The 27,845-nt window shown below is 42.1% G+C and overlaps 1 protein-coding gene across 1 annotated transcript; it reads right to left on the bottom strand.

The window, feature by feature from the left end:
* Nucleotides 1-314: 314 nt before the first annotated feature.
* LOC121534947 (translocation protein SEC62) lies at nucleotides 315-25,981 on the bottom strand. Its single transcript, XM_041841579.2, has 8 exons — nucleotides 25,923-25,981; nucleotides 20,446-20,554; nucleotides 13,103-13,208; nucleotides 12,684-12,867; nucleotides 12,444-12,539; nucleotides 11,871-11,931; nucleotides 11,614-11,733; nucleotides 315-4,547 (listed from the first exon to the last, which is right to left on the bottom strand). Exons 1-8 carry the CDS (start codon nucleotides 25,956-25,958, stop codon nucleotides 4,048-4,050), a joined length of 1,212 nt encoding a protein of 403 aa, XP_041697513.1. The 5' UTR covers nucleotides 25,959-25,981; the 3' UTR covers nucleotides 315-4,047.
* Between the last annotated feature and the right edge of the window lie 1,864 nt (nucleotides 25,982-27,845).

The raw sequence follows: 27,845 nt of genomic DNA, 5'->3' as shown, positions 1-27,845 counted from the left end.
CCGGTAGGTATATATGGCGGGCACCGAGGTAAAGTTAGTTTTATATTGGACATTTGGTTCTCTCTCGTCAATAGCTATTGAACCAAGCATGCCATGAAAATTGTATATTCTGAATTCGTAGAGAATGGAGAACATTCCACACTTCTTTTTAAAGACTGAAATCCAATTGTCCAATATCAACTAACTTTACCTCGGTGCCGAACCAAACCATATACCTACCCACTCAATAAAAAGTTTGGTAAAAAATGTTTTCCAGTGGATATTTTGTCTAAAATTTCAAGCAGTAGGACAAACTTCACAAACAACCAGTAGAGTAAGTTTACATGTCATTTTATTCAACAGTCTGGCTTGTAAGGAACCAATGTCTCAGGCTGTATATACACACCAATTCATTGTGTATTACAGCCTGATTAATCAGACTACAGCTAGCCTAGCATGCTGACCAAAAAGGCAGTTTAAAGGCCCAGTGCAGTCAAACGTGATTTCCTTGTGTTTTATATATTTCCACACTGGAGGTTGGATAATAATACTGTGAAAATTTAAAAAATGATAATGCCCTTTTAGTGTAAGAGCTGTTTTTGTAAGACTGACTGAAATGTAAGCCTGTTTTGGCGGGGTGGGGTTTGTGTCTGCCAGGTCGGTAAAACTAGTTAATACACCAATGAGAAAGAGTTTTCCCCTCCCCACTCAGACCACTGCCAGTCCTAGCAAAACTCTTGCTTGAGAAATTGCTGTTTGCTAAGAAGCATTTATTTTTAATTGAAAACAAATCGCAGTAAGGTACTTAATTGTTACCAGAAATGATTGGCTATTGAGATAAAAATAGCTGCATTGGACCTTTAATTAAAAACGAGCAGTATTTCAAATTTCAAATTATATAATTAACCCAGCAGCGAACGACACCTTCCATCCCTGGAATGAGGTACGTTTTCAAGCCATAACCCTGGTTCGTCACAGCGGTGCAAATGTTACTATTATTACTGGCTGCTTTTCAGCTTGAGAAGGTACTGAACTTCAAGTCGAGTTTTTGAGTTTTGGCGATCTCTGTCGAAACCTGGGGTTTCATGCATTTCAAGCACTAACATTTCATACAAATAAGCCAGGAAACTCAATTGCTTCCTATATTTATTGCAATGATAAGATACAGATATAAAATTAAATTATATTCCCATATTGCAAGAGACAGTCACTCTGATATGGATCCAAATATGGACAACTAAATGAATAAAGACATTTTGACCAGATAGAATATGTATTTTGATGGGGAAAAGCAGCATAGATTAATACTACAATATACAGACTTTGCACGAAGAACACTAAGCACAATGAGATTTTCAAGAAATCGCCTAGTTCTGCCAAAATTCATAATACAGCTACTGGCACCTCGCTCTCCAGAAGACATCAGGAAACAGAAGAGCAATGAAAACAAACATACTTAGAAAAAGACAAAAACCTACAGACGGCAGTGGTTAGTAGTACACGTCCTGTGGAAGAGGTACATGCTGTTGAGAAGAGCTCAGGGAAACACGTCGATGGAGAAACTAGCTGGAGGCCTAAAAATCTGAGGTCAACATGCTCTTAGAATAGGAAAGCAAGACCGAGCTTGTACCCTTTTCACACTACTGAGCCTGAACAGAACTGTACTGCACCTGCCTGGTTCCACATCCAGCATAGTTCCAGGAACCAGCCAGCACTACAGTACGAGTGTCTCGAAAATACTCCTCAGTTCACTACATTGGGTCTATCTGTGTACGGTGTGGGATATCAAAGTCATCAAGTGACTTTTTTCCCCCTTGCTCTCACAAGTTGTGCTCTACCATTCCACTGTGGGGAGAACTTCCCACCCAGAACATTTTGGGTGGAACAGCTATATACATTTTATGCAAGCCCCTGCCAACGAGTTTCTCAACCACTAGTTAATCATTCACTGTTTTTACGTGAAGAAACAAAAGTGATTATGGGGCTTGCAGTAAGTTGCCACATGGACAAACTAGCTACATACATTACTCTTCACACATTCAAAGAAATGACGGTGTAAAATCAATCAATATAAAATAAAACAAAATTAGGTAGCCCATCTGATCATATTATATATCCACACATAACATAATCCACATTTCTGGTGTTTGAAGTCCCCAATAATGAGTACAGTACACTCTTGACAATATGCCTATTGGAGGTCAAAATTATAGTTTAAAAAGGTGTAATAATAAAAAAATACATTATGATGAAAAGATACCAGAAACCTAAAAACTAAAAAAGAGTTCGGTTCAGGTTGAACAAAGTGGGTTCATAATTTCTCAGACGAAGTTTGTATATGTATGTATGTATATGATATATCGATAGTATACATATAAATTATACATTTATCTATTTTATCCTCACTATGAGTAAAAAATGTGACCTTACAAATGGACAGTCTTGGACCACAGCCCACATAATGCAACAATAGAGGAGAATTGGGACCATGCCCCCATTTGGTTTCAAATGGAGTCTCCATGCATTCACAGGGGTCTTCATCGTTGTCTGTTAGCTTGACTAGAATACCAATGAAGGCACCAACAAAAGCTATCATGAAAGGATGGGCATCCGAGTTGAACTGACAACAAGCCTACCATACGTATTATACGATAGCTTGTAATAGTATTAAGGACACGGTCTGCTTTGCATGGCTTGGATAGAAACTGAAGGGAGAATGGGATCAAAGTCTACAAACCAATGCCCTAGCTCCTATACTGCACTGCATTTAAAAGGTTTGGAATTTGACACTACCATTACAAAAATGAATAAATGCACCAAAATCCCTTGCTGACACTTTTGACATGTCTTCTCGTATGAAAACAGAATGCATTGCAACAATTCACGTGTTTGGCACTATTTCATTTTGACGTCTCATTCTAAAATGGTGAATACAAACCTCAAACTGTTTTTCCATTCTATCTTTGCTGTCTGCATGTGTGTAGCCCAAATAAATTAAGTTATTCTAGTAAGGAATATCTTAGATGATCAGTTTTACACTTAAAATAAGTCCCACTGCTCATAATGGATACTACTCTTACGTAATGGACATGACTCTTGCGAACCTCTGTGATTTTATGTGTGTGTGTACATTGCTGCACGATGATCATCAACCATACAAACAAACAAGCATTTCTCATTGAAAATAGGAAGTACGGCAAAGAACCACAAGGCTGGGGGGAGAAACTACGGCTTCTGGTCCATCCAGATTGGTTATAGTGGCGCAGCCAACGGTTGCTCAATTGTAACGTTTGATGGCTGCCTAGGAGAGATCAGACTCTGGCTTTAGTCCAAAAACAAGAGATGAACCGTGTACAGAGGGCCAGCTGCCGCTGCTAGTACAGGTCCCTTGGCCCAGTTGTGTGACAATGGCCCAAAAGGAAATGGTTGGTTTGAGTAGGGAAAACGCGTCTACTGGACATGACCCTGGGCTTAACTTTACCTTGATTGTACCAATCACACATCTTTCATAAGACCACAGTCAGGATTTGACAGACAGGTAGACAAGATGGCAGTACTTCTCCTGGCAAAACAAGGATTCCATAGCTCTATAATTCCCTCATCTGTGGAGATGACAAGAGACTTTGCCTCACGTACAAAAACGAGACATACAAGGGACCATTGTAGCTATAGTGAACATAACATGTAGAGCGGATGTGTCTTTCTGAACTAGGATGATATGGGAGAAAGTCATACCGTAAGTACCGAAAAATTGGGAGAACGTCGGGAGAACTACCGTGACAACTTCCTCAGACAAACACGTCTCTTAAGTTAGTTTGCATTTCTCAGTTTAAATAAGATTGGGGATTTCAGAACCACAATAAGGCGTTTTTTTTCTCTTCTCTCTTTTCCATTGTCATAGCCGTTTGCTTCGTTTCACCGGTGTCAATACCAAGACAAACGTGGTACAGTATAGTTAGTGGAAGATCGGAGCAGACAAGATGGGGAGGTGTCTCCTCAGCGAGGTTGAGAGAAGACCTGGAGGAGGTCCTTCGGAGGTGGAGAAGGAGGAGGTGGTAGTGATAATGTTTATGTTTGAACAGACAAGGGCTTTGTCTCACCGTCTCCCTTCTCCTCCACTCCTCTTTCCCGTTCCTCTTCCTCTTCCGTGTGCTGCTCCAGCTCTTCGCGGGTGATCATCTCAAAGTCGTTTCCGTTGCTGTGCTGCGAGCCCTCATCCTCCCGCCGGTCGCTGTCCGTGTCTGAGTGGCGCTCAGTCGCCTCGCCTTCTTCCGTCCCTTTCGGCGCTGTGCCCTCAGCCTCTTCTCCTTCCACCTCTCCTTCACCTTCTGCTTCCTCCTCTTCCTCCCCACCGTCACCCTTCTCCTCGCCGTCTGACTTCTGGGCCTTGGCATCGGGGGTCTTGTCCGGGCTCTTCTTGCTGTAGTCCCGTGGGCCCTTGTACTCGTGCGTGTAGAGCGGACGGAAGGAGTCGATGAAGCCCACGTCGGCAGTCAGGTTGGGCAGGAACCAGAAGTGGTGGCGTCCGCCCGTCACCAGCCAGATGATCAGGAACAGGATGCAGCGAGCTGATGGGAGACAAACAAAAACAAGGTGACATCATCAACTTATGTGCTTTGTTACCAGTTTTGACTAAAGACTAGGGTAAACAAGTGGTAAACATACCAGAGCTGGGTTTCCCAAAAGCATCTTAAGGCTAAGTTCATCCCAAGAACCTTCATAGGTGCATCGTTAAATCTCTGAGCTGTTTCCCATCAGTTACTCAAGTTGCACTAAAACTCTCGTTATTACCGACTGCCTCAGACCACTCGTACAACAGCTAAGGGAGTCGTTAGATAATTTGCCTACATTCACAGAAGCCCTCCGCTAAACAGAATCAAGATGTTTATGTCTTTTTGTGACTGCCGATAACTTTAGAACGATATACAGTACCAGTCAAAACTTTGGACACACCTACTCATTCCAGGGTTTTTCTTTATTTTTACCATTTTCTACATTGTAGAATAATAGTGAAGACATCAAAACTATGAAATAATATATGGAATCATGTAGTAACCAAAAAAAGTGTTAAACAAATCAAAATATATTTTAGATTTGAGATTCTTCAAAGTAGCCACCCTTTGCCTTGATGACAGCTTTGCACACTCTTGGCATTCTCTCAACCAGCTTCATGAGGTAGTCACCTGGAATGCATTTCAATTAACAGGTGTGCCTTGTTAAAAGTTAATTTGTGGAATTTCTTTCCTTCTTAATGCATTTGAGCCAATCAGTTGTGTTGTGACAAGGTAGGGGTGGTATACCGAAGATAGCCCTATTTGGTAAAAGACCAAGTCTATATTATGGCAAGAACAGCTCAAATAAGCAAAGAGAAACAACAGTCCATCATTATTTTAAGACATGAAGGTCAGTCAATCCGGAACATTTCAAGAACTTTGAAAGTTTCTTCAAGTGCAGTCGCAAAAACCATCAAGCACTATGATGAAACTGGCTCTCATGAGGACCGCCACAGGAAAGGAAGACCCAGAGTTACCTAATCTGCAGAGGATAAATTCATTAGAGTTACCAGCCTCAGAAATCGGCAATTAACTTCAACTCAGATTGCAGCCAAAATAAATGCTTCACAGAGTTCAAGTAACAGACATCTCAACATCAACTGTTCAGAGGAGACTGTAAAATCAGGCCTTCATGGTCGAATTGCTGCAAAGAAACCACTACTAAAGGACACCAATAATAAGAAGACTTGCTTGGGCCAAGAAACACGAGCAATAGACATTAGACCAGTGGAAATCTGTCCTTTGGTCTGATGAGTCCAAATTTGAGATTTTTGGTTCTAACCGCTGTTTCTTTGTGAGATGCAGAGTAGGTGAACGGATGCTCTCTGCATGTGTGGTTCCCACCGTGAAGCATGGAGGTGGTGGTGTGATGGTGCTTTGCTGGTGACACTGTCTGTGATTTATTTAGAATTCAAGGCACACTTAACCAGCATGGCTACCACAGCGATACACCATCCCATCCGGTTTGCGCTTAGTGGGACTATCATTTGTTTTTCCACAGGACAATGACTCAAAACACACCTCCAGGCGGTGTAAGGGCTATTTGACCAAGAAGGAGAGTGATGAGTGCTACATTAGATGACCTGGCCTCCACAATCACCCGACTCTCAACCCAATTGAGATGGTTTGGGATGAGTTGGACCGCAGAGTGAAGGAAAAGCAGCCAACAAGTGCTCAGCATACGTGGAAACTCCTCAAGACTGTTGGAAAAGCATTCCAGATGGCTACTTTGAAGAATAAAATAAAATATATTTTGATTTGTTTAACACTTTTTTCGTTACTATATGATTCCATGTGTTCTTTCATAGTTGATGTCTTCACTATTATTCAGAGGAGTTTGACTTTAAACCGTTTTTATAGTTTCATTATGTCCAAATTGTGTGTTTAAAAAATATCCTAATTGAACATTGTGTGAATATTGTATGTATATTACTGTAAATATTGATTGCATTCCTTGTATATGATCATATATTTTGATACATTGAATGTTAATATTGTGAACCTATGTTATACATTTTTTACCTCCTGTTTCAGGAAGTAATGTCACTGAGTACTGCCCCTATATATATATATATATATATATATATATATGACCTTCCACCCCCACCTGGGATATGGCTGCCTGATGATGACCTAGGGGTCGAAATGTTGTTATAAATAGATATCACCTGGGAGCGTGAGCAGCAGTGTGCTGCGTTTTCTTTTCTGTTTTTCATGAATTTGCCTACAACTCCAGCACCGGCGGACAGTACCTGGATGTGTTCTTCAGCTTTTGATCACTATTATTCTACAATGTAGAAAATACTAAAAATAAAGAAAAACCCTTGAATGAGTAAGTGTGTCCAAACTTTAGACTGGTACTGTATATCTATATATATATCACGTGTAACGTGCACAATGATGTGCCAAATCTTTATTATAGGGTAAGCATTAGAATAAGCAGCCTCAAAATTAGTAGATTTAAAAAAAAAACAGTAGATACACTATATGACCAAAAGTATGTGGACACCTGCTTGTCAAACAACTAATTCCAAATTCACGGGCATTAATATGGAGTTGGTCCCCCTTTTGCTGCTATAACAGCCTCCACTCTTCTGGGAAGGCTTTCCACATGTTGGAACATTGCTGCGGGGACTTGCTTCCATTCAGTCACAAGCATTAGTGAGGTCGGGCACTGATGTTGGGCAATTAGGCCTGGCTTGCAGTCAGCGTTCCAAATCATCCCAAAGGTGTTCGATGGGGTTGAGGTCAGGGCCCTGTGCAAGCCAGTCAAGTTCTTCCACACTGATCAACAAACAATTTCTGTGTGGACCTCGCTTTGTGCACGGGGGCATTGTCATGCTGAAACAGGAAAGGGCTTTCCCCAAACTGTTGCCACAAAGTTGGAAGCACAGAATCGTTTAGAATGTCATTGTATGCTATAGTGTTAAGATCTCCCTTCACTGGAACTAAGGGCCCTTGGCACTATGTATTGAGGCAGGTGGCATTCTCCTGGTATCCGCCAAACCCAGATTCGTCCGTCGGACTGCCAGATGGTGAAGCGTGATTCATCCCTCTAGAGAACGCATTTCCACTGCTCCAGAGTCCAATGGCGGTGAGCTTTACACCACTCCAGCCGATGCTTGGCATTGCGTATGGTGATCTTAGGCTTATTAGCGGCTGGGCTGCTCGGCCATGGAAACACATTTCATGAAGCTCCCGACGAACAGTTATTGTGCCGACGTTGCTTCGAGGCATTTTGGAACTCGGTAGTGAGTGTTGCAACCGAGAACAAATTATCTTTACACGCTACAGCACTCGCCGGTCCCTTTCTGTGAGCTTGTGTGGCATTCTATGACGGTGCCACGTTGAAAGTCACTGGGCCCTTCAGTAAGGCCATTCTACTGCCAATGTTTGTCTATGGAGATTGCATGGAGGTGTGCTCGATTTTACACCTGTCAGCAACAGGTATGGCTAAAATAGCTGAATCCACTAATTTGAAGGGGTGTCCACATACTTTTGTTTATGTACTGTAAATACAGTGCCTTCAGAAAGTATACACTCTTTGACGTGTTCCACATTGTTGTTACAGTTGTTACAGCCTGAATTTAAAATTGATTAAATAGCGATTGTTTGTCATTGGCCTACACACTACCCCAAAATGTCAAAGTGAAATTAATAAAACATTTAAAAATGTATGCACTCACTAACTGTAAGTCGCTCTGGATAAGAACGTCTGCTAAATGACTAAAATGTAAATGTAAAGCTGAAATGTCTTGAGTATAAGTATTCATCACCTTTGTTATGGCAAGCCTAAATAACTTTAGGAGTAGAAATATGCTTAACAAAACACATAATAACTTGTATGGACTCCCTGTGTGCAATAACAGGGTTTAACACATTTTTTTAATGACTACCTCATCTCTGTACAATTATCTGTAAGGTCCCTCAGTCGAGCAGAGAATTTCAAACACAGATTCAACCACAAAGACCAGGGAGGTTTTTTAATGCCTCGCAAAGAAGGGCACCTATTGGTAGATTGGTAAAAATAAAAAAGCAAAACATTGAATGTCCCTTTGAGCATGGTGAAGTTATTAATTACACTTTGGATGGTGTATCAATACCCCCAGTCACTACAAAGATACAGGCGTCATCCTAACTCAGTTGCCGAAGAGGAAGGAAACAGGGGATTTCACCATGAGGCCAATGGTGACTTTAAAACAGTTAGAGTGTAATGGCTGTGATAGGAGAAAACTGAGGATGGATCAACAACATTCTAGTTACTCCACAATACTAACCTAATTGACAGTGAAAAGAAGGAAGCCTGTACAGAATACAAATATTCCAAAACATGCATCCTGTTTGCAACAAGGCACTAAAGTAATACTGCAAAAAATGTGCAAGGCAATTAACTTTTTGTCCTGAATACGAAGTGTTCTGTTTGGGGCAAATCCAATACAACATATTACCAAGCACCACTCTCCATATTTTCAAGCATAGTGGTGGCTGCATCATGTTATGGGTATGCTTGTAATCGTTACGGACTGGGGAGTTTTTCAGGATAAAAAAGAAACGGAATGGAGCCAAGCACAGGCAAAATCCTAGAGGAAAACCTGGTTCAGTCTGCTTTCCACCAGACACTGGGAGACGAATTCACCTTTCAGCAGGACAATAACTTATAACACAAGGCCAAATCTACACTGGAGTTGCTTACCAAGAAGACAGTGAATGTGGCCGAGATACAGTTTTGACTTAAATCTATGGCAAAACCTGAAAATGGTTGTCTAGCAACAACCAATTTGACAGAGCTTGAAGAATTTTGAAAATAATAAAATGGGCAAATATTGTACAATCCAGGTCTGCAAAGCTCTTCGAGACTTACACAGAAAGACTCACAGCTGTAATCGCTACCAAAGGTGATTGACTCGGGGGTGTGAACACTTATGTAAATAAGGCATTTCATTTTCAATACATTTGCAAAACAATTCTAAAGACATGTTTTCACTTTGCCATTATGGGGTATTGTGTGTAGATGGGTGAGAAATCAATTTGTAACTACAAAATGTGGAATAAGTCAAGGGGTATGAATACTTTCTGAAGGCCCTGTAGATAAGCTATAGCCTTACTGCATATGATTGTGTTGAGATTCCAATCACTGCCCTTTTCGTACGTTTTTAACTAAGACATTTGGTGAAACAGTTCATCCCCTGATGGACTTAAGGCAGCAGACAATAGACTAGCTGTGATTTACAACCTGATAGCAATATTTATTAGACTACTTAACTATGTATTGGTGAATTTTATTACTCATGCATCGACTGCATCCATTTAATTATGCTAACAGTGCCTTACTGTACGTAATGGAACGTTGAGTCAAGTATATATATATATATATATATATATATATATATATATATATATATATTATTATTTTATTTTTTTACCTCTTGGTTGAGTTTGAAACATTAACTGCGAATGATAATTTAGACCGATATGATTCTCTCTCTTTCATTTCTGCAAAGTAGTTAAACCGGTGTCAGTTTCACTAAGTTCCATTGTGCCCAGATCAACTATTAAAAAGGGTAAAGAACAGAACTTAAACTTTTTATTGGAATTTAATTTAAGAGTTGGATAGATGTATTAGCAATATGGTGATTTATTCTACCTAGCATATTAGGAGGACAAGTTGGAAGCACCATATTGATTTAAAACTATCCAATCTCTTCACAAGTGTCTATGGCAGGGATAGGCAACTTTGATGGGGGTGGGGGCTCATTGTCTCGCGGGTTTGCTTACGCACATTCATACCCACACATGCAGTCAGAGTCGGCCCTAGCCTTTTGGGGGCCCTAAGCGGAATGGTGTTCAATAAAGGCTGGAACGAAAACCCGCAGACACTCGGCCCTCCGTGGAATGAGTTTGACACATTTGCCTTAGGTAGCCTCCTCACAATGTTACTAATCCTGGCACTCATTCTGAATGCAAGTTGCAGGTGATTTTTTTTGTTCAACTGTTGGATATCCTAACTCCGGCTGGATTCCAATAGGAATTGCACATCACTTTGCAAGCCAGCATAATGTGACTTGCAGGTAGTGTTCCAAAATTGGGGTTTCTTTCCCAAAATTCCCAGGTTCTCCAGAAATTCTGTGTGGAAGTTTCCTGGAAAATCTTGGAATTTTGGGAAGGTCACTGGAATTTTGCAACCCTGATGTGGCTTGAGGTATGAACTGGGGTACGTACAATTATGCACTTATAACTAAAAAAGGTACAAAGGATGACCTTACAGGGTACCACAGGTGATAAGTGTTTGTACCCCTTTAGGAACAAATATAATCCTGAAACTCATGGTTTACGGGCCACATCAGGCCTGCAAGTTATGTAGGTGATGTGTAATTCCTATTGGAGTGTGGGGATATCCAACTTTTGGCATTTTTTAAATCACCCGCAACCAGTATTCAGAATGAATGCCAGGGTTGGGAAGACTAAGCTATGAGACAACCTAAAGCATCTAAACTGGAACAACCATTTCAGTAACGGGTGCAATAAGTCCAAGTAACATATTGGAATAGTTTCAAAAATGTTTGCAATTTATATTTGAGTGGCATAAAATGTATTAATCAATCAACAAACAGATAATGAAACAATTTTTAAAAACCTACCTGCAATAGAGCTTTCTGGGAAATATGATAATGATGGGTGTGGTTTTGGTTCAAAGTGAAGTATGATATTATGTAAAAAAAAAAAAAAAAAATGTATGATAACATATTCGCTTAGGATCTCACTTGGTGACGTCCATAGGACACAATAAATGGATGAATGCAACAAACTCGAAAGGCAAGGCACTCTGGTAAATATTTGAATAAGGCTTTACACTAATCAGTGTATTAATTTAACACTCTTCCAGTGTCTATATGGGTCCACATACTCATCACTTTCAATGTTGATTTAACACTTCATTGTTTTTTGTGGGGGGTTTTTTACACTGGAGAATTTTCTGTATATACCAATCAATTTTATTTGTTGCTGAAATGGGCTAATTGAGTGACTGACATAACAAGAGAAACTGCTGATGCAGACGGCGTGTTTTCTTTCAGCCACTTACCAACAGCTAACAGCAGTATACTGGCCACGAAACAGCCTGCTGCCACGCTCAAATAGTACACACCCACACGCATCTCAGCCGGCCACAGTGGGAAAAGAGTGGCCGCTATCACTGCAATTACTGTAAACACAGAAACAGACACGCCTTAGTACAGCGGAAAAGAATCAGTCTTATTCTCTTCTTTACCAAATCAGTTGTAGTTCAGTCATTTGTGTTGAAAATGTCATATTCTAGGTAATTATCACAATGCCACTCACCCAGAATCAGTCCCATGGCAAAGGATTTAAAATGGACTGGATCATAGATCCAAACAAACACCTGGAAAGTGGAGTAAATGTCAATTTTACATTTCAACTTAAATATTTTTTTATTTGGCTAAATCAGTCAATTGCTGAATTCACAGCGATTCACTGTTTTACCATATAACATGGTGATGTCAGTGCAACTCACATTGAACCGTCTGCCATCATATGAAAAAAAGCTAGCCTAGCAAACTGACGCCACAAAGAATTTGGGTCTCGTCATGGAGAATTTGTCTCGTAAAGTGCACCCTCAGTTATTTTGTGAAATAACCTTTTCTTGGAATTCTCTCAAATGCCACAGGGAAACACGAACACCAAGGTGCTGAATTCATGTACATACGAAAACGCTCAAACTGTACACTTTCTTTCAAAGCGGATATTACAAATCCCTCTGACTAAAGAGGTACTCATCTACATGTCAACTGAAACATGCTCACTTTTCCAGAAATTCCTGCTTTCATATTTCCCTATCCTAATCTTTGGAGAGTTGGAGCCTGTTTTCCCAGGTTTCCCTGTGTTCCAACTCACCTCATTCCCATCCAGGAAGAGCTGGTCCTCATGAGGCTCCAGTTTAAACTTCTTCTTTGCGTCTTTTTTCTTCTTTGGCATTTCGGGGCTATCGTCCTGAACAAAAAGACACAGCATGATCAGACCCATGGCCTTTATAGAAATATGATTGATCTATGTCTATGACGAGACTGCTTCAGTGGTCTAAGATGTATCAACTACAACATGCTTATGGCCTACATATTCACCCAATTGACTTACACTCCTCTCCTTCTTTGCGTCTGAAGCCTCGGCATCCTTGGAATCCTTCTTCTTCCCCTTCTTCTCCTCCTCCTTGCCGCTGTCGCCCTTAGCCTTTTCTTTCTCTTTCTCTTTCTTGATGTCCTTCTCGGGCTTCTTCTTCATGACTTTCAGAGCGCGGTGGAAGAACTGCTTCTTCAGCAGCCTGAACAAAGAGAGGAGAAACAGTGTGGTAGATAGTTACTCTAGTGTGTAGGGTGGTAGTTAGTCTAGTGTAAAGTTGTAGTTAGCTAGTGCAGTGTTAGGGAAGTCAGTGAAGGGTGGTAGTTAACAGTAAATAGTCTAGTGTATAGGCATAATGTGGTAGTAAGTGTGGTGTAGCGTGGTAGTGATATTAGTTAGTCTAGTGTGGTATGTTGTTGAAGGTAAGTGGGTCCCACCTATTGCAGTAGTCCACCACAGAGTCTCTAGTGGTGAATACAGCCTCCTCTCCCTTCTTGGCCTTGGCCCACTTGGAGTCCAGCAGACAGTCCACTGCCTTGGAGGCTGACATGGGGAAACCGGCAACATGTTCAAAGATACAGACAAGACCAGGAGATACTGTGTGTTGAAACTCACTGGCTATCATGCTATGTCAACAGCTGATGTGTGGGGCCAGTTCTCAGAAGGCTCAATCGAGATCAAAATGATCCTTTGTTGTCTCAATTCTGTTTTTAAAGAAACTGTGATGAAATATTCTAAACAATTGTTATGGTCTCATAGCCACTATCTTGGTTGTAGCATGGGATGTGGTATATAGAGCTTTGGTCTAGTTTTGTCTTCAAGTCTCATCCAAAAGCAAGGGGGACATAGGCTCACTTAAAACAATTATTTTGTTCTGGGTGAACATTCTGAAATCCTGGCCCCTGAGGATATGATGTGTACAAAAGCTACTCTCCAACAGACACAGAAGCACACACAACAGACATTTAACCCATGACTGTGCAAACAACATTTACTGACACTGTTGAGAGAGCAGCTCTGCTATGGTGCTAACATTGAAAAGGAACAAAAAACGTGATAGGATATCAGTCCTTGCCCGAAACAGGTAACCCTCTTTGAGTCTGGTATTGATCCACATCGTCATTCAAGACAGACCAAATGGCACAGTTCTAAGCAATCTTGTATCTATACCATTTCAAGCCAATCCCATGGCTATTTTCATATACACTGAGTGTACAAAACATTAGGAACACCTTCCTAATATTGAGTTGCACCCCCTTTTGCCCTCAGAACAGCCTCAATTCATTGGGGCATGGACTACAAGGTGTCGAAAGTGTTCCACAGGGATGCTGGCCCATGTTGATGCCAATGCTTGCCACAGTTGCGTCAAGTTGGCTGGATGTCCTTTGGGTGGTGGACCATTTGTGATAAACAGGAGAAACTTTTGAGGGTGAAAAGCCCAGCAGCGGTGCAGTTCTTGACTCTTTGTACTGAGCTAAATTAACTCAACTGATAACTAAACCAACCCAACTTAAAACACCCTGAAAAATCTACTATTTTGGATATCATTCTGACAAACGCCCCTTATAAGTATACAGCCAACGGAATCTTTGCTAACAAGATCAGTGACCATTGTCCCATTGCCTGAATTAGAGATACTAAGCTATCTAAATCGTGTCCATGCATTATTACAAAGACTTTTCAATGAGCAACATTTCCTGTATGACCTGGTTGGGAGGGTGTGTCGTCCTCTATCTCCGATTCGGATCAGGCCCTTAAATGTTTTACCTCTCTGTTTAACTCTGTTGCAGATAAGCATGCCCCATATAAGAGATTAAGGGTAAAAGACGGATATAACCCTTGGTTCACGCATGAATGGTCGGAAAGATTTCATGAAAGAAACCTAGCTTGGGCTAAGACTAGATTGACTGATTCTACCTCCTTTAGACATTCGAGAAATGTGTCTTACTCTGGTTAGAAAAGAAAAGTCAACATACTTCTTAAATTCTGGAAAGTAGTAAAATCTTTTTGGGGGAAACCTGCCCCCTCCCCACAGCAGGTTATGACAGCCTCTGGTCCCATAACAGACAAAAATGATATTTGTGGTGCTTTAAATAACAATTTTACCGCAGCTGGCCATCTATTTGAAAGAATGGTTTCTGAAAATATCTCAAGTTCCACTAGAAGGAGTCCTTTATTAATCTCTAAACAGATAGCTGAGACAATGCACTCTATTTCATTTGAACCATTTTATGTCAATGATGTATTAAGTGCCTTGAAAAAAATGTATCTAAGAAAACATCCACTGGAGCTGATTCGCTTGACACTTTCTACTGCAGCTTTCTGACCCCCTCACTGTAGAACCTTTGACCCACATTTTTTTATTTAACAATTGCTTCTGGTGATATCCCTAAGATCAGGAAGGGGACACATGTCCACCCCCTTTACAAAAGGTGGAGAGCCTTTTGACCTAGATAACTACCACCCAATTTCTAAAATATCTTGCAAAAATATTGGAATCCCTTGCAAACTCTCAGTTAAGAACTTTAACTTCAAATTATATTCTTAATGTCTGATTTTAGACCTGGACATAGCACTGTTTCAGTCTTAAATGACATTAAATTGCTTAGATCATAGGAATCACTATGTTGCCATATTTGTAGACCTATCCAATGCCTTCGATACTGTCGACCATCCCCTACTCATTAAAAGGTTGTCTGAAATGGGACTCAACCAGGTGTCTTGCAAGTGGTTTGGGAACTATCTGTCAGACAACACACGATATTACTAAAGGTGTCCCGCAGAGGTCGATTCTACTATTTACTATTTATATACTGCTCAAAAAAAATAAAGGGAACACTAAAATAACACATCCTAGATCGGAATGAATGAAATAATCTTATTAAATACTTTTTTCTTTACATAGTTGAATGTGCGGACAACAAAATCACACAAAAATTAATCAATGGAAATCAAATGTATCAACCCATGGAGGTCTGGATTTGGAGTCACCCTCAAAATAAATTAAAGTGGAAAACCACACTACAGGCTGAGCCAACTTTGATGTAATGTCCTTAAAACAAGTCAAAATGAGGCTCAGTAGTGTGTGTGGCCTCCACGTGCCTGTATGACCTCCCTACAACGCCTTGGCATGCTCCTGATGAGGTGGCGGATGGTCTCCTGAGGGATCTCCTCCCAGACCTGGACTAAAGCATCCGCCAACTCCTGGACAGTCTGTGGTGCAACGTGGCGTTGGTGGATGGAGCGAGACATGATGTCCCAGATGTGCTCAATTGGATTCAGGTCTGGGGAACGGGCGGGCCAGTCCATAGCATCAATGCCTTCCTCTTGCAGGAACTGCTGACACACTCCAGCCACATGAGGTCTAGCATTGTCTTGCATTAGGAGGAACCCAGGGCCAACCGCACCAGCATATGGTCTCACAAGGGGTCTGAGGATCTCATCTCGGTACCTAATGGCAGTCAGGCTACCTCTGGCGAGCACATGGAGGGCTGTGCGGCCCCCCCAAAGAAATGCCACCCACACCATGACTGACCCACCGCCAAACCGGTCATGCTGGAGGATGTTGCAGGCAGCAGAACGTTCTCCACGGCGTCTCCAGACTCTGTCACGTCTGTCACATGTGCTCAGTGTGAACCTGCTTTCATCTGTGAAGAGCACAGGGCGCCAGTGGCGAATTTGCCAATCTTGGTGTTCTCTGGAAAATGCCAAACGTCCTGCACGGTGTTGGGCTGTAAGCACAACCCCCACCTGTGGACGTCGGGCCCTCTTACCACCCTCATGGAGTCTGTTTCTGACCGTTTGAGCAGACACATGCACATTTGTGGCCTGCTGGAGGTCATTTTGCAGGGCTTTGGCAGTGCTCCTCCTGCTCCTCCTTGCACAAAGGCGGAGGTAGCAGTCCTGCTGCTGGGTTGTTGCCCTCCTACGGCCTCCTCCACGTCTCCTGATGTACTGGCCTGTCTCCTGGTAGCGCCTCCATGCTCTGGACACTACGCTGACAGACACAGCAAACCTTCTTGCCACAGCTCGCATTGATGTGCCATCCTGGATGAGCTGCACTACCTGAGCCACTTGTGTGGGTTGTAGACTCCGTCTCATGCTACCACTAGAGTGAAAGCACCGCCAGCATTCAAAAGTGACCAAAACATCAGCCAGGAAGTATAGGAACTGAGAAGTGGTCTGTGGTCACCACCTGCAAAACCAGTCCTTTATTGGGGGTGTCTTGCTAATTGCCTATAATTTCCACCTGTTGTCTATTCCATTTGCACAACAGCATGTGACATTTGTCAATCAGTGTTGCTTCCTAAGCGGACAGTTTGATTTCACAGAAGTGTGATTGACTTGGAGTTACATTGTGTTGTTTAAGTGTTCCCTTTATTTTTTTGAGCAGTGTATAAATAATATTGGTCTATCTGCAAAAATGTGTAACATTCATCTGTATGCAGATGACATGTATGTACGCTATTGCCCCTACGGCTGACCAGGCTATGTTGGAGCTGCAATCTGATTTTGTCGCCTTGCAGAAAGCCCTTGTTGATTTAAAATTGGTACTTAATGCGGGAAATAATTAAAGTATGCGGTTTTCTAATTCTCTTATAAATATTTTAGATGGCTTATCCATTTATGCATTGGATGGTTCTTTCATCGAGCAGGTTCCGCCTATAAATATCTGGGCTTTTGAATTAACAATAATTTGACGTTTAAAAAAACATGAATGAACTAGTTAAGATGAGATTTAAAAGTAGGCTTCTTTTATAGAAATAGATCATGCCTCTCCCTAAATAGGAGGAACCAGATTGACCAAAATTATGTGGACCCCTGCTCGTCGAACATCTCATTCCAAAATCATGGGCATTAATATGGAGTTGGTCCCCCTTTTGCTGCTATTACAGCCTCCACTCGTCTGGGAAGGCTTTCCACTAGACGTTGGAACATTGCTTCGGGGACTTGCTTCCATTCAGCCATGAGCATTAGTGAGGTTGGGCACTGATGTTTGGCGATTAGGCATGGCTCGCAATCGGCGTTCCAATTCATCCCAAAGGCGTTTGATGGGGTTGAGGTCAGGGCTCTGTGCAGGCCAGTCAAGTTCTTCCACACTGATCGACAAACCATTTCTGTATGGACCTCACTTTGTGCACATTGCAGCTTATGTGTGGCTGCTCAGCCAAGGAAACCCATTTCATGAAGCTCCCAACGAACAGTTCTTGTGCTGACGTTGCTTCCAGAGGCAGCTTGGAACTCTGTAGTGAGTGTTGCATTGTCATGCTGGAACAGGAAAGGGCCTTACCCAAACGGTTGCCACAAAGTTGGAAGCACAGAATCATCTAGAATGTAATTGTCTGCTGTAGCGTTAAGATTTCCCTTAATTGGAACTAAGGGCCCTAGCCCGAACCATGAAAAACAGCCCCAGACCATTATTCCTCCTCCACCAAACTTTACAGTTAGCACTATGCATTGGGGAAGGTAGCATTCTCCTGGCATCCGCCAAACCCAGATTAGTACGTCGGACTGCCAGATGGTGAAGTGTGATTCATCACTCCAGAGAACGTGTTTCCACTGCTCCAGAGTCCAATGGTGGCGAGCTTTACACCACTCCAGCCGACACTTGGCATTGCGCAGGGTGATCTTAGGCTTCTGTGCGGCTGCTCAGCCAAGGAAACCCATTTCATGAAGCTCCCGACGAACAGTTCTTGTGCTGACGTTGCTTCCAGAGGCAGCTTGGAACTCAGTAGTGAGTGTTGCAACCGAGGACAGGCGATTTTTACACGCTATGCTCTAGCTCCGTCACCTTTCACCGCAATGAGGTTCTCATAGGCAGATGCGGTGGATTAGGGACGCATCCAATTCAAAAAAGCAGATCTTTATCTTTAAACTGACAGATTTTTTAACCTCTTAAGGATCGGAACCTTTTTTTCAATTTCCGCCTAAAATGACATACCCAAATCTAACTGCCTGTAGCTCAGGACCTGAAGCAAGGATATGCATATTCTTGATACCATTTGAAAGGAAACACTTTGAAGTTTGTAGAAATGTGAAATTCATGTAGGACAATATAACACATTAGATCTGGTAAGAGATAATGCAAACAAAAAAACATGTGTTTTCTATTTATTATTTTTTTCATCTTTGAAATGCAAGAGAAAGGCCACAATATAAAAATTGCAGTTTAAGCGCAATTTAGATTTTGGCTACTAGATGGCAGCAGTGTGTGTGCAAAGTTTCAGATTGTTCCAGTGAAGCATTGCAATACGGGACTATTTTCTATCAAGTCTGCCCAAATGTGCCGAATTGGTCAATTGATACATTTTCAAGTACATACAAAACTGATATGATAATACAAAATGTAAGTTTACACACTCCCATGTCATACATGATGGATCATTAGCTTATACACTAACTTTCACACATCTAGATGGCCGGGCTGGGTGGGTGTGGAGCCAGAGACAGCAGGGGTTCAAACTGTAGAACCCAGTTCCTACATTTGAATATAAAAATTGATTTTATCAAACAAAACTAAGCTACATTTTATCTCTGGGACTCTTAGGATGACAAATTAGAGCAAGATTACTGAATGTAAGTACATTATTTACCTTCAGAGGTGAATGTATCAAACCAGTTGCCGTGATAAGTATTTTGTTGTTGTGCACTCTCAAACAATAGCATGATATTTTTTCACTGTAATAGCTACTGTAAATTGGACAGTGCAGTTAGATTAACAAGAATTTAAGCTTTCTGCACATATAAGACATGTCTATGTCCTGGAAAGTTTTGTTACTTACAACAGTCATGCTAATCACATTAGCGCACGTTAGCTCAACCATCCCGTATACGGGACACCGATCCCTTAGAGCAGGGTTCTTCAATTCCGGTCCTGGAGGGCCGAAACACCTCTGTTTTTCATCCTCTCCTTCTAATCAGGGGCTAATTCAGACCTGGGACACCAGGTGAGTGCAATTAACTACCAGGTAGAAATGAAAAACAGAAGTGTTTCGGCCCTCCAGGACCGGAATTGAAGAACCCTGCCTTAGAGGTTAATGGGGATTTTTATTAGGCTAATTAGATTTCCATGGGGGCACAGTCATCGACCTTAGGGGGTTAAGTTAATTTATTTCCTTGTATGCCTTCAGAATGAGGTTCTTATTCTCAATAAACCCATAAACTGAAGGACTGTTTCGCCTGCACACTGTCGTCCCCATAGTGACAGTACGTACATATCCCAACCAGAAGCCATGGATTACAGGCAAAATCCGCACTGAGCTAAAGGCTAGAACTGGCGCTTTCAAGGAGTGGGACACTAATCCGGACGCTTTTAAGAAGTCCCGCTAAGACATCCAACATTTTCAACCTCTCCCCTGAACCTCTCTGTAATACCTAAATGTTTTAAGCATACCACATAGTCCCTGTTCCCAAGAACGCCAAGGTAACCTTATGGCAAATATTAGTCTATTGTATTCTATACATTATACATGCTGGTTTTCGCGGGCTATACCTGAGACACGAAACAGATAGGTGGGAGGGCATACAAGCTGTCGCCAAATTTATTTATGCGCAATTTGTCTAAATGGGTAACGGAAACACTTCAACCACTACTTTTTTATTCAACACTAAGTTTTTGCGACACTAGGTTTTCAGTTGTGACGGCATTACGTCCAGCTGTTTTTATCGACACAAGATCGTTAAATGGAAACGCACCCTAGCAGGCAATTGTCACATCTATTTTCTATGCAAACGTTGTAAATGTCGATCAAAAAAAGTTTATGTAAACATATTTACTGACCGATGAAGTAGTCCACCCGATGGCCCATCATGTTGGTGGACTTGGTGGGGCAGTTGAAACGGAGGTACTTGGCCACTGCCTTCTCCTCCTTGGTGGGCTCACTCACCTCCTACACACACACACACACACAATTGAGGAAGGCACAAAATAAAGTAGGGCTAAATGTTGTGCTTTTTTTATTTATTTTTTTACTTCTACAGAGCATAGTAAATCATCGCTACAGACAGACTAGATATCAGACCAGTGAAGCAGCAGATCAGACAGTCAACCCAGGGCAGGGGTGGGCTTTAGTACCTCCCATGGTGAAGTCAAGTTGTAGAAAATTCCCGCTCACTTCGTCACGCGCCACCCAGTACCAGTCACATACATTTCCAGGTTCCTGCAGGGGCGGGACTTCCTCCCCCAGCACACCTTAACTGCACTCACCTGCACCCTAATCAGTTGATTCCTTATTTATATTATCAAAGAGGAAGAGGTGAAGCGAGAGGTTTTACTCATCCCAAAATCTGTCCACGAAAATAACTAAAATAATGGTTGAATTTGGTAAACACATTTTTTTATCGCTAATTTGCTACGTGAGGCTTATTTGATCTAATAGAAGTTTCGCAATGGTTAGGTTGTTACGAATGCAGTGATATAAGTAAACGCACGTGGCATTTCGGGCAATTTTTTGGGGAAAAAGGACTTCATATCGGAGTTGTGTCTGTTGTCGTAGAGATGGATATAACCTGTTTTAGCATGGACATTGCTATTTAGGGCATCCACCATTTTAAAGTGTGGGTATTCTTATGAGTTGGGAGCAATCAGCCAATGAAGAAGAAAATGTACTACTTTGAAATGGAGATAGCCTCAATGGCGCTGCCAGTGCTGTCACAGACGCTATAAAGGCACAGATACAAAGATGAGTCAGTGTAAACAGTGTAAACTAAAGATGTGATACCGGGCCAAGCATAATTTAACTACTGAGTAGTATCGTGATCCCACAGGTGATATCCAGCTATTGACACACTTGTTGAATTATGCAACAGAACGTGACAACAGTAATTAATGCGGCAGTCTAGACAGCGCAGGTGAGAGCAGGTAGGCCTACACAGAGGAAGTTTGTGGTTGCAGCCCTGTTCCACCACTTTATGTTCATGTTTTCATATATGCAAATACACCCAGTGTATAACAAACCTAGGCTTGCTTACAGGCGAAATGAAAAGATACGCATCCATTTCGCTCTCGCTGCGAGCCGCTCCAATAATTAAACGAATGTAACAACAGAAACCTGTCTGTACACCCCAGCTCACCATCACAGCTGGAGATACGCAGAAAGAACAGACGGAGAGAAGCTGCCGGGTGGATAATGGCTGGTTAGGGAATGCGGCTGGCTGCTTCCAGCCTGCATGAAGCACACATTCTGACATGACATATCTAACATCACGCTCTGAACTCTTTGATATTCTATTTTTAGAACGCGTAGGAATACATTCTGTGCTCAGTCATTAAATTCAATATGAGAAACATACACCATTATTCATAGGCGGGTGGTAATGTTACATTGCCAACTTAGATGCTAGCTAACATTAATTTTGTGCGTAATAATTTGCGCTATTGAAACATACATGCAACTATAATTAACTTCTTAACAATAAACCGCAGCATTATTTCAAACACAGGATGCTTACCTTGAGTTGCATTCCACATTTCCTAGTCAGGAACAAAGTTTGCTAAGTGGAGTGCATTATGACACAGCCACCATGGAAGGTAACGTTAGCGATCACACAGCGGGAGAATCTCTCTCCTTCTCAAAAACTATTGGATGAGAAAGCGTAGAGGTTCCTCCCCTCTGACCTTCTCCTCCAATGGGTTTTGAGAAGGAGGCGAAAAGAGGAGTATGCAATTGAGATTCTCCCAGGGGATCTACACGATTCACGTGGATGACCTATTTTGAGATCAAAACTGAGAATATCGGTGACGTGACAAGTTTGTATTCCGGTATATTTATTCTCTATTGTTTAATACTAGAAACCATCTACATCCATACCATCTATCATCATCATTTGAAGCATGCAAAAGACCAACAAAGGCTACCCTCCTCTCACCTTGTGTTACCTCCCACCCATCCCTTACCAGGTTCTTTGAGATATTTTTCGTGGTGCCGAAACCTGGGATGGTAACGCTAATGGGGGGAGGGTAGCCGGACAACTGGCTTTCCAAGGCGGCCTACCAAGCAGCCACCCAGGCCTCAACCCGAACCAAAGCCACCCAGGCCTCAACCCAGGCCAACCAAGCAATCAACCCAGCCCCTACCAGTGGCCAACCCTTCCCCCAGGCCCACTACGTGATTCAGGCTGCCAGTTACCATCACTAGGCTACAGCCTGCCAACCGGCTCAGCCCTACCAGTCCCCGGCTCAGCCCTACCAGTCCCCGGCCCAGCCCTACCAGTCCCCGGCTCAGCCCTACCAGTCCCCGGCCCAGCCCTACCAGTCCCCGGCCCAGCCCTAACAGTTTCCCCATACAGCAACTGGCTGAGCACTACCAGTATCCGGCCCAGCCAAACAAGGCCCCAATGCATTATCCTGCCCAGCCCTACCAGTCTGCAGCTCAGCCTTACCAGGCCCCGGCTCAGCTACCAGTCCAGTCTTACTAGGCCCCGGTTCAGCTACCAGTCCAGTCTTACCAGGCACCGGCTCAGCTACCAGTCCAGCATTACCAGGCCCCGGCTCAGCTACCAGTCCAGTCTTACCAGGCCCCGGCTCAGCTACCAGTCCAGTCTTACTAGGCCCCGGTTCAGCTACCAGTCCAGCATTACCAGGCCACGGCTCAGCTACCAGTCCAGCATTACCAGGCCCCGGCTCAGCTATCAGTCCAGCATTACCAGGTCCCGGCTCAGCTACCAGTCCAGTCTTACCAGGCCCCAGCTCACATGAGCCCCATCCTGCCACCAGAAGTGCCACCCCCCTGGAATGTTCCCCCACCAGTGGTCAAAGTTACAGCATTGTTGAGTTAGGTAGGCCTATTTGTAAAAAATAAATAAAAAAATAATCACATTTGACGTTGAAGAGAGATCTCACTAGACATATTTTGCTAATGTAAATCCACCCTTACCGCCAACACATAGCAGCTCCTGGATGAGCTTCCCCTCCCCAATCGTAACATTAACCATTAGTGGGGGAAATGTAAAACTGACCCGGGATCAGCTTCTCGGGGCAACCTCTGAGAAGATCTCAAGTCAAAATATACACTACACCCCCCCCCCCATCATCAGTCAGAAATATGAGATACATGAGATCCCACTAAATGGAAAAACTCTACCTGAGCTAATCCTACGACTATGAGGAAATGGACTGGGCCCCCTCTTCACCTTGGAAAGACTGGGTTCTGTTTGCAATGGTAGACTAAAATCTGTGTTCTTATTGGACATGATCAGGTAGTATCTACTCGTTTTTACAACATTGTCTCACTAGTCTCTACTAAACATAACTCAATACAGGAGAACACTTAGTCCCCACTAAGCTGCCCACGTTAAGGCTGGGGCAATATACCGTTCATACCTCACACGGCCTGCGGGGGTGTGTGTTACACCACTGCTTATAACTATAAATTAAGTATAACTATAAGAAATCTCTAAGATGTGAAATTATATCCAGCTATGCATTTGGTTTGCTAACTTGCTAGCTAAGTGGCTAGACGTCAAGATCAAGCTTCTTGGTTATAGCAGAGACATTCAATCCCTTCCTGGATCAAGATCCCTGTTGCCTAAATTGTTTTGTGCGCCGCCCCCCTATATATATATATAGTTATTTTGTATTAATTTTTGTATATATATAGCTCCCCTTGTGTGCATATTCTGTAATACTACATACCCCGGTATGGTACAGAAACGGTATGACGATATGAAAATCTGGATACCGCCCAACCCTAGGCCAGGGCCCAGTAATCTGCATGCTAGCTAGCCAAACAAAAGTATATCAGACCACATACATAAAGGTCCACATCTGAACAATCAGGTGAGGATAATCAGGTAGAAGCCACATTAGCCTAGCCATTAGCCCAAACAAAGAAAACCATGTTTCAAAGTTGATACAAGTGCATCCAGGCATACTTTTGTGGCTGAGTCAATTTATTTCAATAACATTATTTCATATGATTTAATACATGTTATTAAAGCCCCCATGCAGTCTTTGTTCACTGTATGTCTAATAAATCACTGTGTGTTTATTTAGGCTACGCTCGCCAAAAGTTAACTTCATAAAGCAACATTCTAAGCAGTTATTCCTAACAATTATTACCATACCATGAGTGAGAGAGCGCACAAACAGGAGGTAAAGGAATATATAGAATTCTAGCTGTTGCATAATAACAAATTGTCCTGTTCTTTCAGAAGAAAACAGTGCCATAAATGAGATAGAGGGCTGCAGTTTTATGACGACATTTTACGACTATCGGCCAAGCTGTCTGTATCAGCTGTTGTTGATGCATGTCAACCTGTTTCATTATTTGACAATGACCACCAGAAGGCCTAATTGTGTGTAATCTTAGCACTACAGTGAAGTGTTTTATCGTCATCATCAGGTTTGTCGCGTTGTATCAAGTGTGTGGGATGAGTTTGTCTCAAACAAAATTGATAGGGACTCACACCCAGCAGTAAACGAGTCAAGCCTTGCTGGTAAAAATATTGCAATTTGAGCAATGACCAATACATCTCAAAAGAAATCCTGATACAATCTACGTGTAGTTAAGTTACGTCATCGATTGGAAAATGAGAAAGTGACTTTTTCGTGCAGCCATCAAACATCAATGAATGAGGATGTGCTGGCACATCGGTGACATTTGGCTTGCTAAACAGTATTTATGCATACAAAAACACTCAAACGCGCCTGCACATTTGGTTACAACCGCAACTATGCCTGCTTTAAGTTAGCTAGCTACTGTCATTGGTGATGGTAGCTAGTAAGCTACCGAGTTTCGCTAAAAGCTGTTAGTACGTAGGCTCGTGTTTTGCGCTAGCGTTCACTGCATGGGGTGTATTCATTAGTCAGTTTCCGTTGCAAAACAGAAGCATACAGAGCAAACGAAACGGGGAGGGACCTACCTGAGTTGGTCCAATAAACTCGTTTTTGTTAGGAGTAAACTGTTCCCGTTCCGTTCAAAACGTTTTGCAACGGAATCCGACTAATACACCCCTGGTTTCTGTGATACCCTGACTCAGTGAAATATTCGTGTTACAGATAACAGTCTACATGCAAAATTACTTCCTGCAAAATAAAATATTTCAGTGGCTAGCAAGCTAACGCTAGCTAGCTACCTGCTACTGGCAGCTTTTCGCCAATCAACTGCATCGATTCACCAACAAGATTCCCTTCATATAAAACTAGCCTGTTGCTGAAACTTAGAAATATTGCAGTGTCCAAAATGAGAACAGTTTTCAACTCTGTAATATATCAAAGCAAATATTATGTTCTTCCAGTTAGAATTAAAATTATTTTACCTGGATCCGTTTCTTATGCCTCCTGCGCTCCGCCATGATCCTCCAACACAGCTCGTGTGTTCACGTACGGGTAGTATCGCGAGAGCAAAAATGGATCTTCTTCTTCGTTAGGATTTTACGGCGGACTACATCCAAAGGTTGTATTGCCGCTGCCTACTGTGCAGGATGAAAATAAAAGATCACAAAAGACAACAAATATGTGGATAAAAATACTCATACTGACTACCAGAAAGTCACTCAATATGCTCCTTGCCGCTACTGTTAAAATTAATAATACATGTCTGATCCCTACACAGGCTCAGGAGCCTGGGAGGGTGGCACATCTTCCATTGCATATAACCCTTGCAACTCTTCCACTGTGAATTCCTGAAGCCCCAGATACTTTCCTGCTGCAGCCACAATGATGTCCAATTTCTTTGACTTCCTTGCTACTTGAGCCATGAAGTTTCACAGTTGCAAATGAACGCCACAAAATCCACTTTCTTTACATAAAGCATGTCTGGTTCTCTTAGTTGACAAACATTCACCATAGGCTGTGGTGCATCCACAACCATCTCTTCAACACTAGTGTCACTTTCTCTCTCAATTATTTTGATTGCCTTCGCATAAAAGATCAGATGGACCGCCCTAACTTTAGCCACCTCAACCTCCTTCATCCTTACCGGGCACTCCACGAACTCTGGGTCATGATCCCCACCTCAATTGCAACATGGTCATTCTGTAAAGGATTTGGTCACTCCGATCTTCCGTATATTCCTTCCATCTTCGCACATTCGAAACATGACCAAATCCTTTACAGTTACATTGTAGTGGTTTTAGGACAAAAGCTCTTACTCCATACCTCATATATCCTAGCTTTACATGCGTCTGGAGGTATTCATGATCAAAAACAATAGCAACGACAAACTTTCTTCCATTCCTCCATTCACCATGCAGGTCAGGCGAAGGGCCCTAACCATACCTGGGATTCTCGTCACAAGGATTTCCTCCTTTATTTCCATCAACACCCCAGAGATGACTCCTTTAACAGGTGCCCTACTCAAGAGTTCGAAGCACGCCACTTCAGATGGCCCTTGTCCGACATACACTTATCATCCCCTTCAGTTTTCAACACTTTCTCCTTTTTAATTCTATTCTTCGATACTACCGTTCTCCATTCCTCTTCTCCAACTCATTTTTACATTTACATTTTAGTCATTTAGCAGATGCTCTTATCCAGAGCGACTTACAGTTAGTGAGTGCATTTTCAACTCCACTCGACTCGCTTCTCGTTTCACTCTCGACATCCACTTCCGCCATGATCCTCCTTGACTGAGCAAAATGGATCAAAGCACTACATTCCCAAATAGTTTTTTCAACAACAGACCATTCTTCAAAAAATGTAATCGAATTAACCACCTTGTAATAATAATGTTATCTTATGGTAATTCAGTTTTAATTTAATATATGGCTACTGTTATTTGTTTTAAAATAGCCTTACCACTTTATCTCAAATGGATAAAGAGTTTTCATTCTAATCTAGATAAACTGGAGGCTTAGTGATTCATTTTAGATAATGTGTAGCTATCTAGAAATTATTTATATTATTGATGTTCAGTGTCCATTGCTACCTCAAAATGTAGTAACAACTGTCCCTATAGTGACCAGGAATGTTCCTTATTTTTTGTGTGCAAAAACTGTAATTTGATAGGCTATGTTATGAAATTAAAATCAATCATTCATATTCAATCATAAAAAGTGGTAGGATCACACATATTCATTGGAAATAATTATTTTAATAAAACAAAATGCATTAGCATTTACATAATACTGTTTAGTCTTTCTCAAACAGGTTCTACATTTCATTGGCTGCGTTTAGACAGGCAGCCCAATTCAGATCTTTTTTTCACTAGTTGGTCTTTTGACAAATCAGATCAGAAAAAG

This window comes from Coregonus clupeaformis, chromosome 21 (genome assembly GCF_020615455.1).
Source record: "Coregonus clupeaformis isolate EN_2021a chromosome 21, ASM2061545v1, whole genome shotgun sequence".
NCBI classification, from domain to species: domain Eukaryota; kingdom Metazoa; phylum Chordata; class Actinopteri; order Salmoniformes; family Salmonidae; genus Coregonus; species Coregonus clupeaformis.
This window is presented reverse-complemented; position numbering and strand designations above follow the sequence as displayed.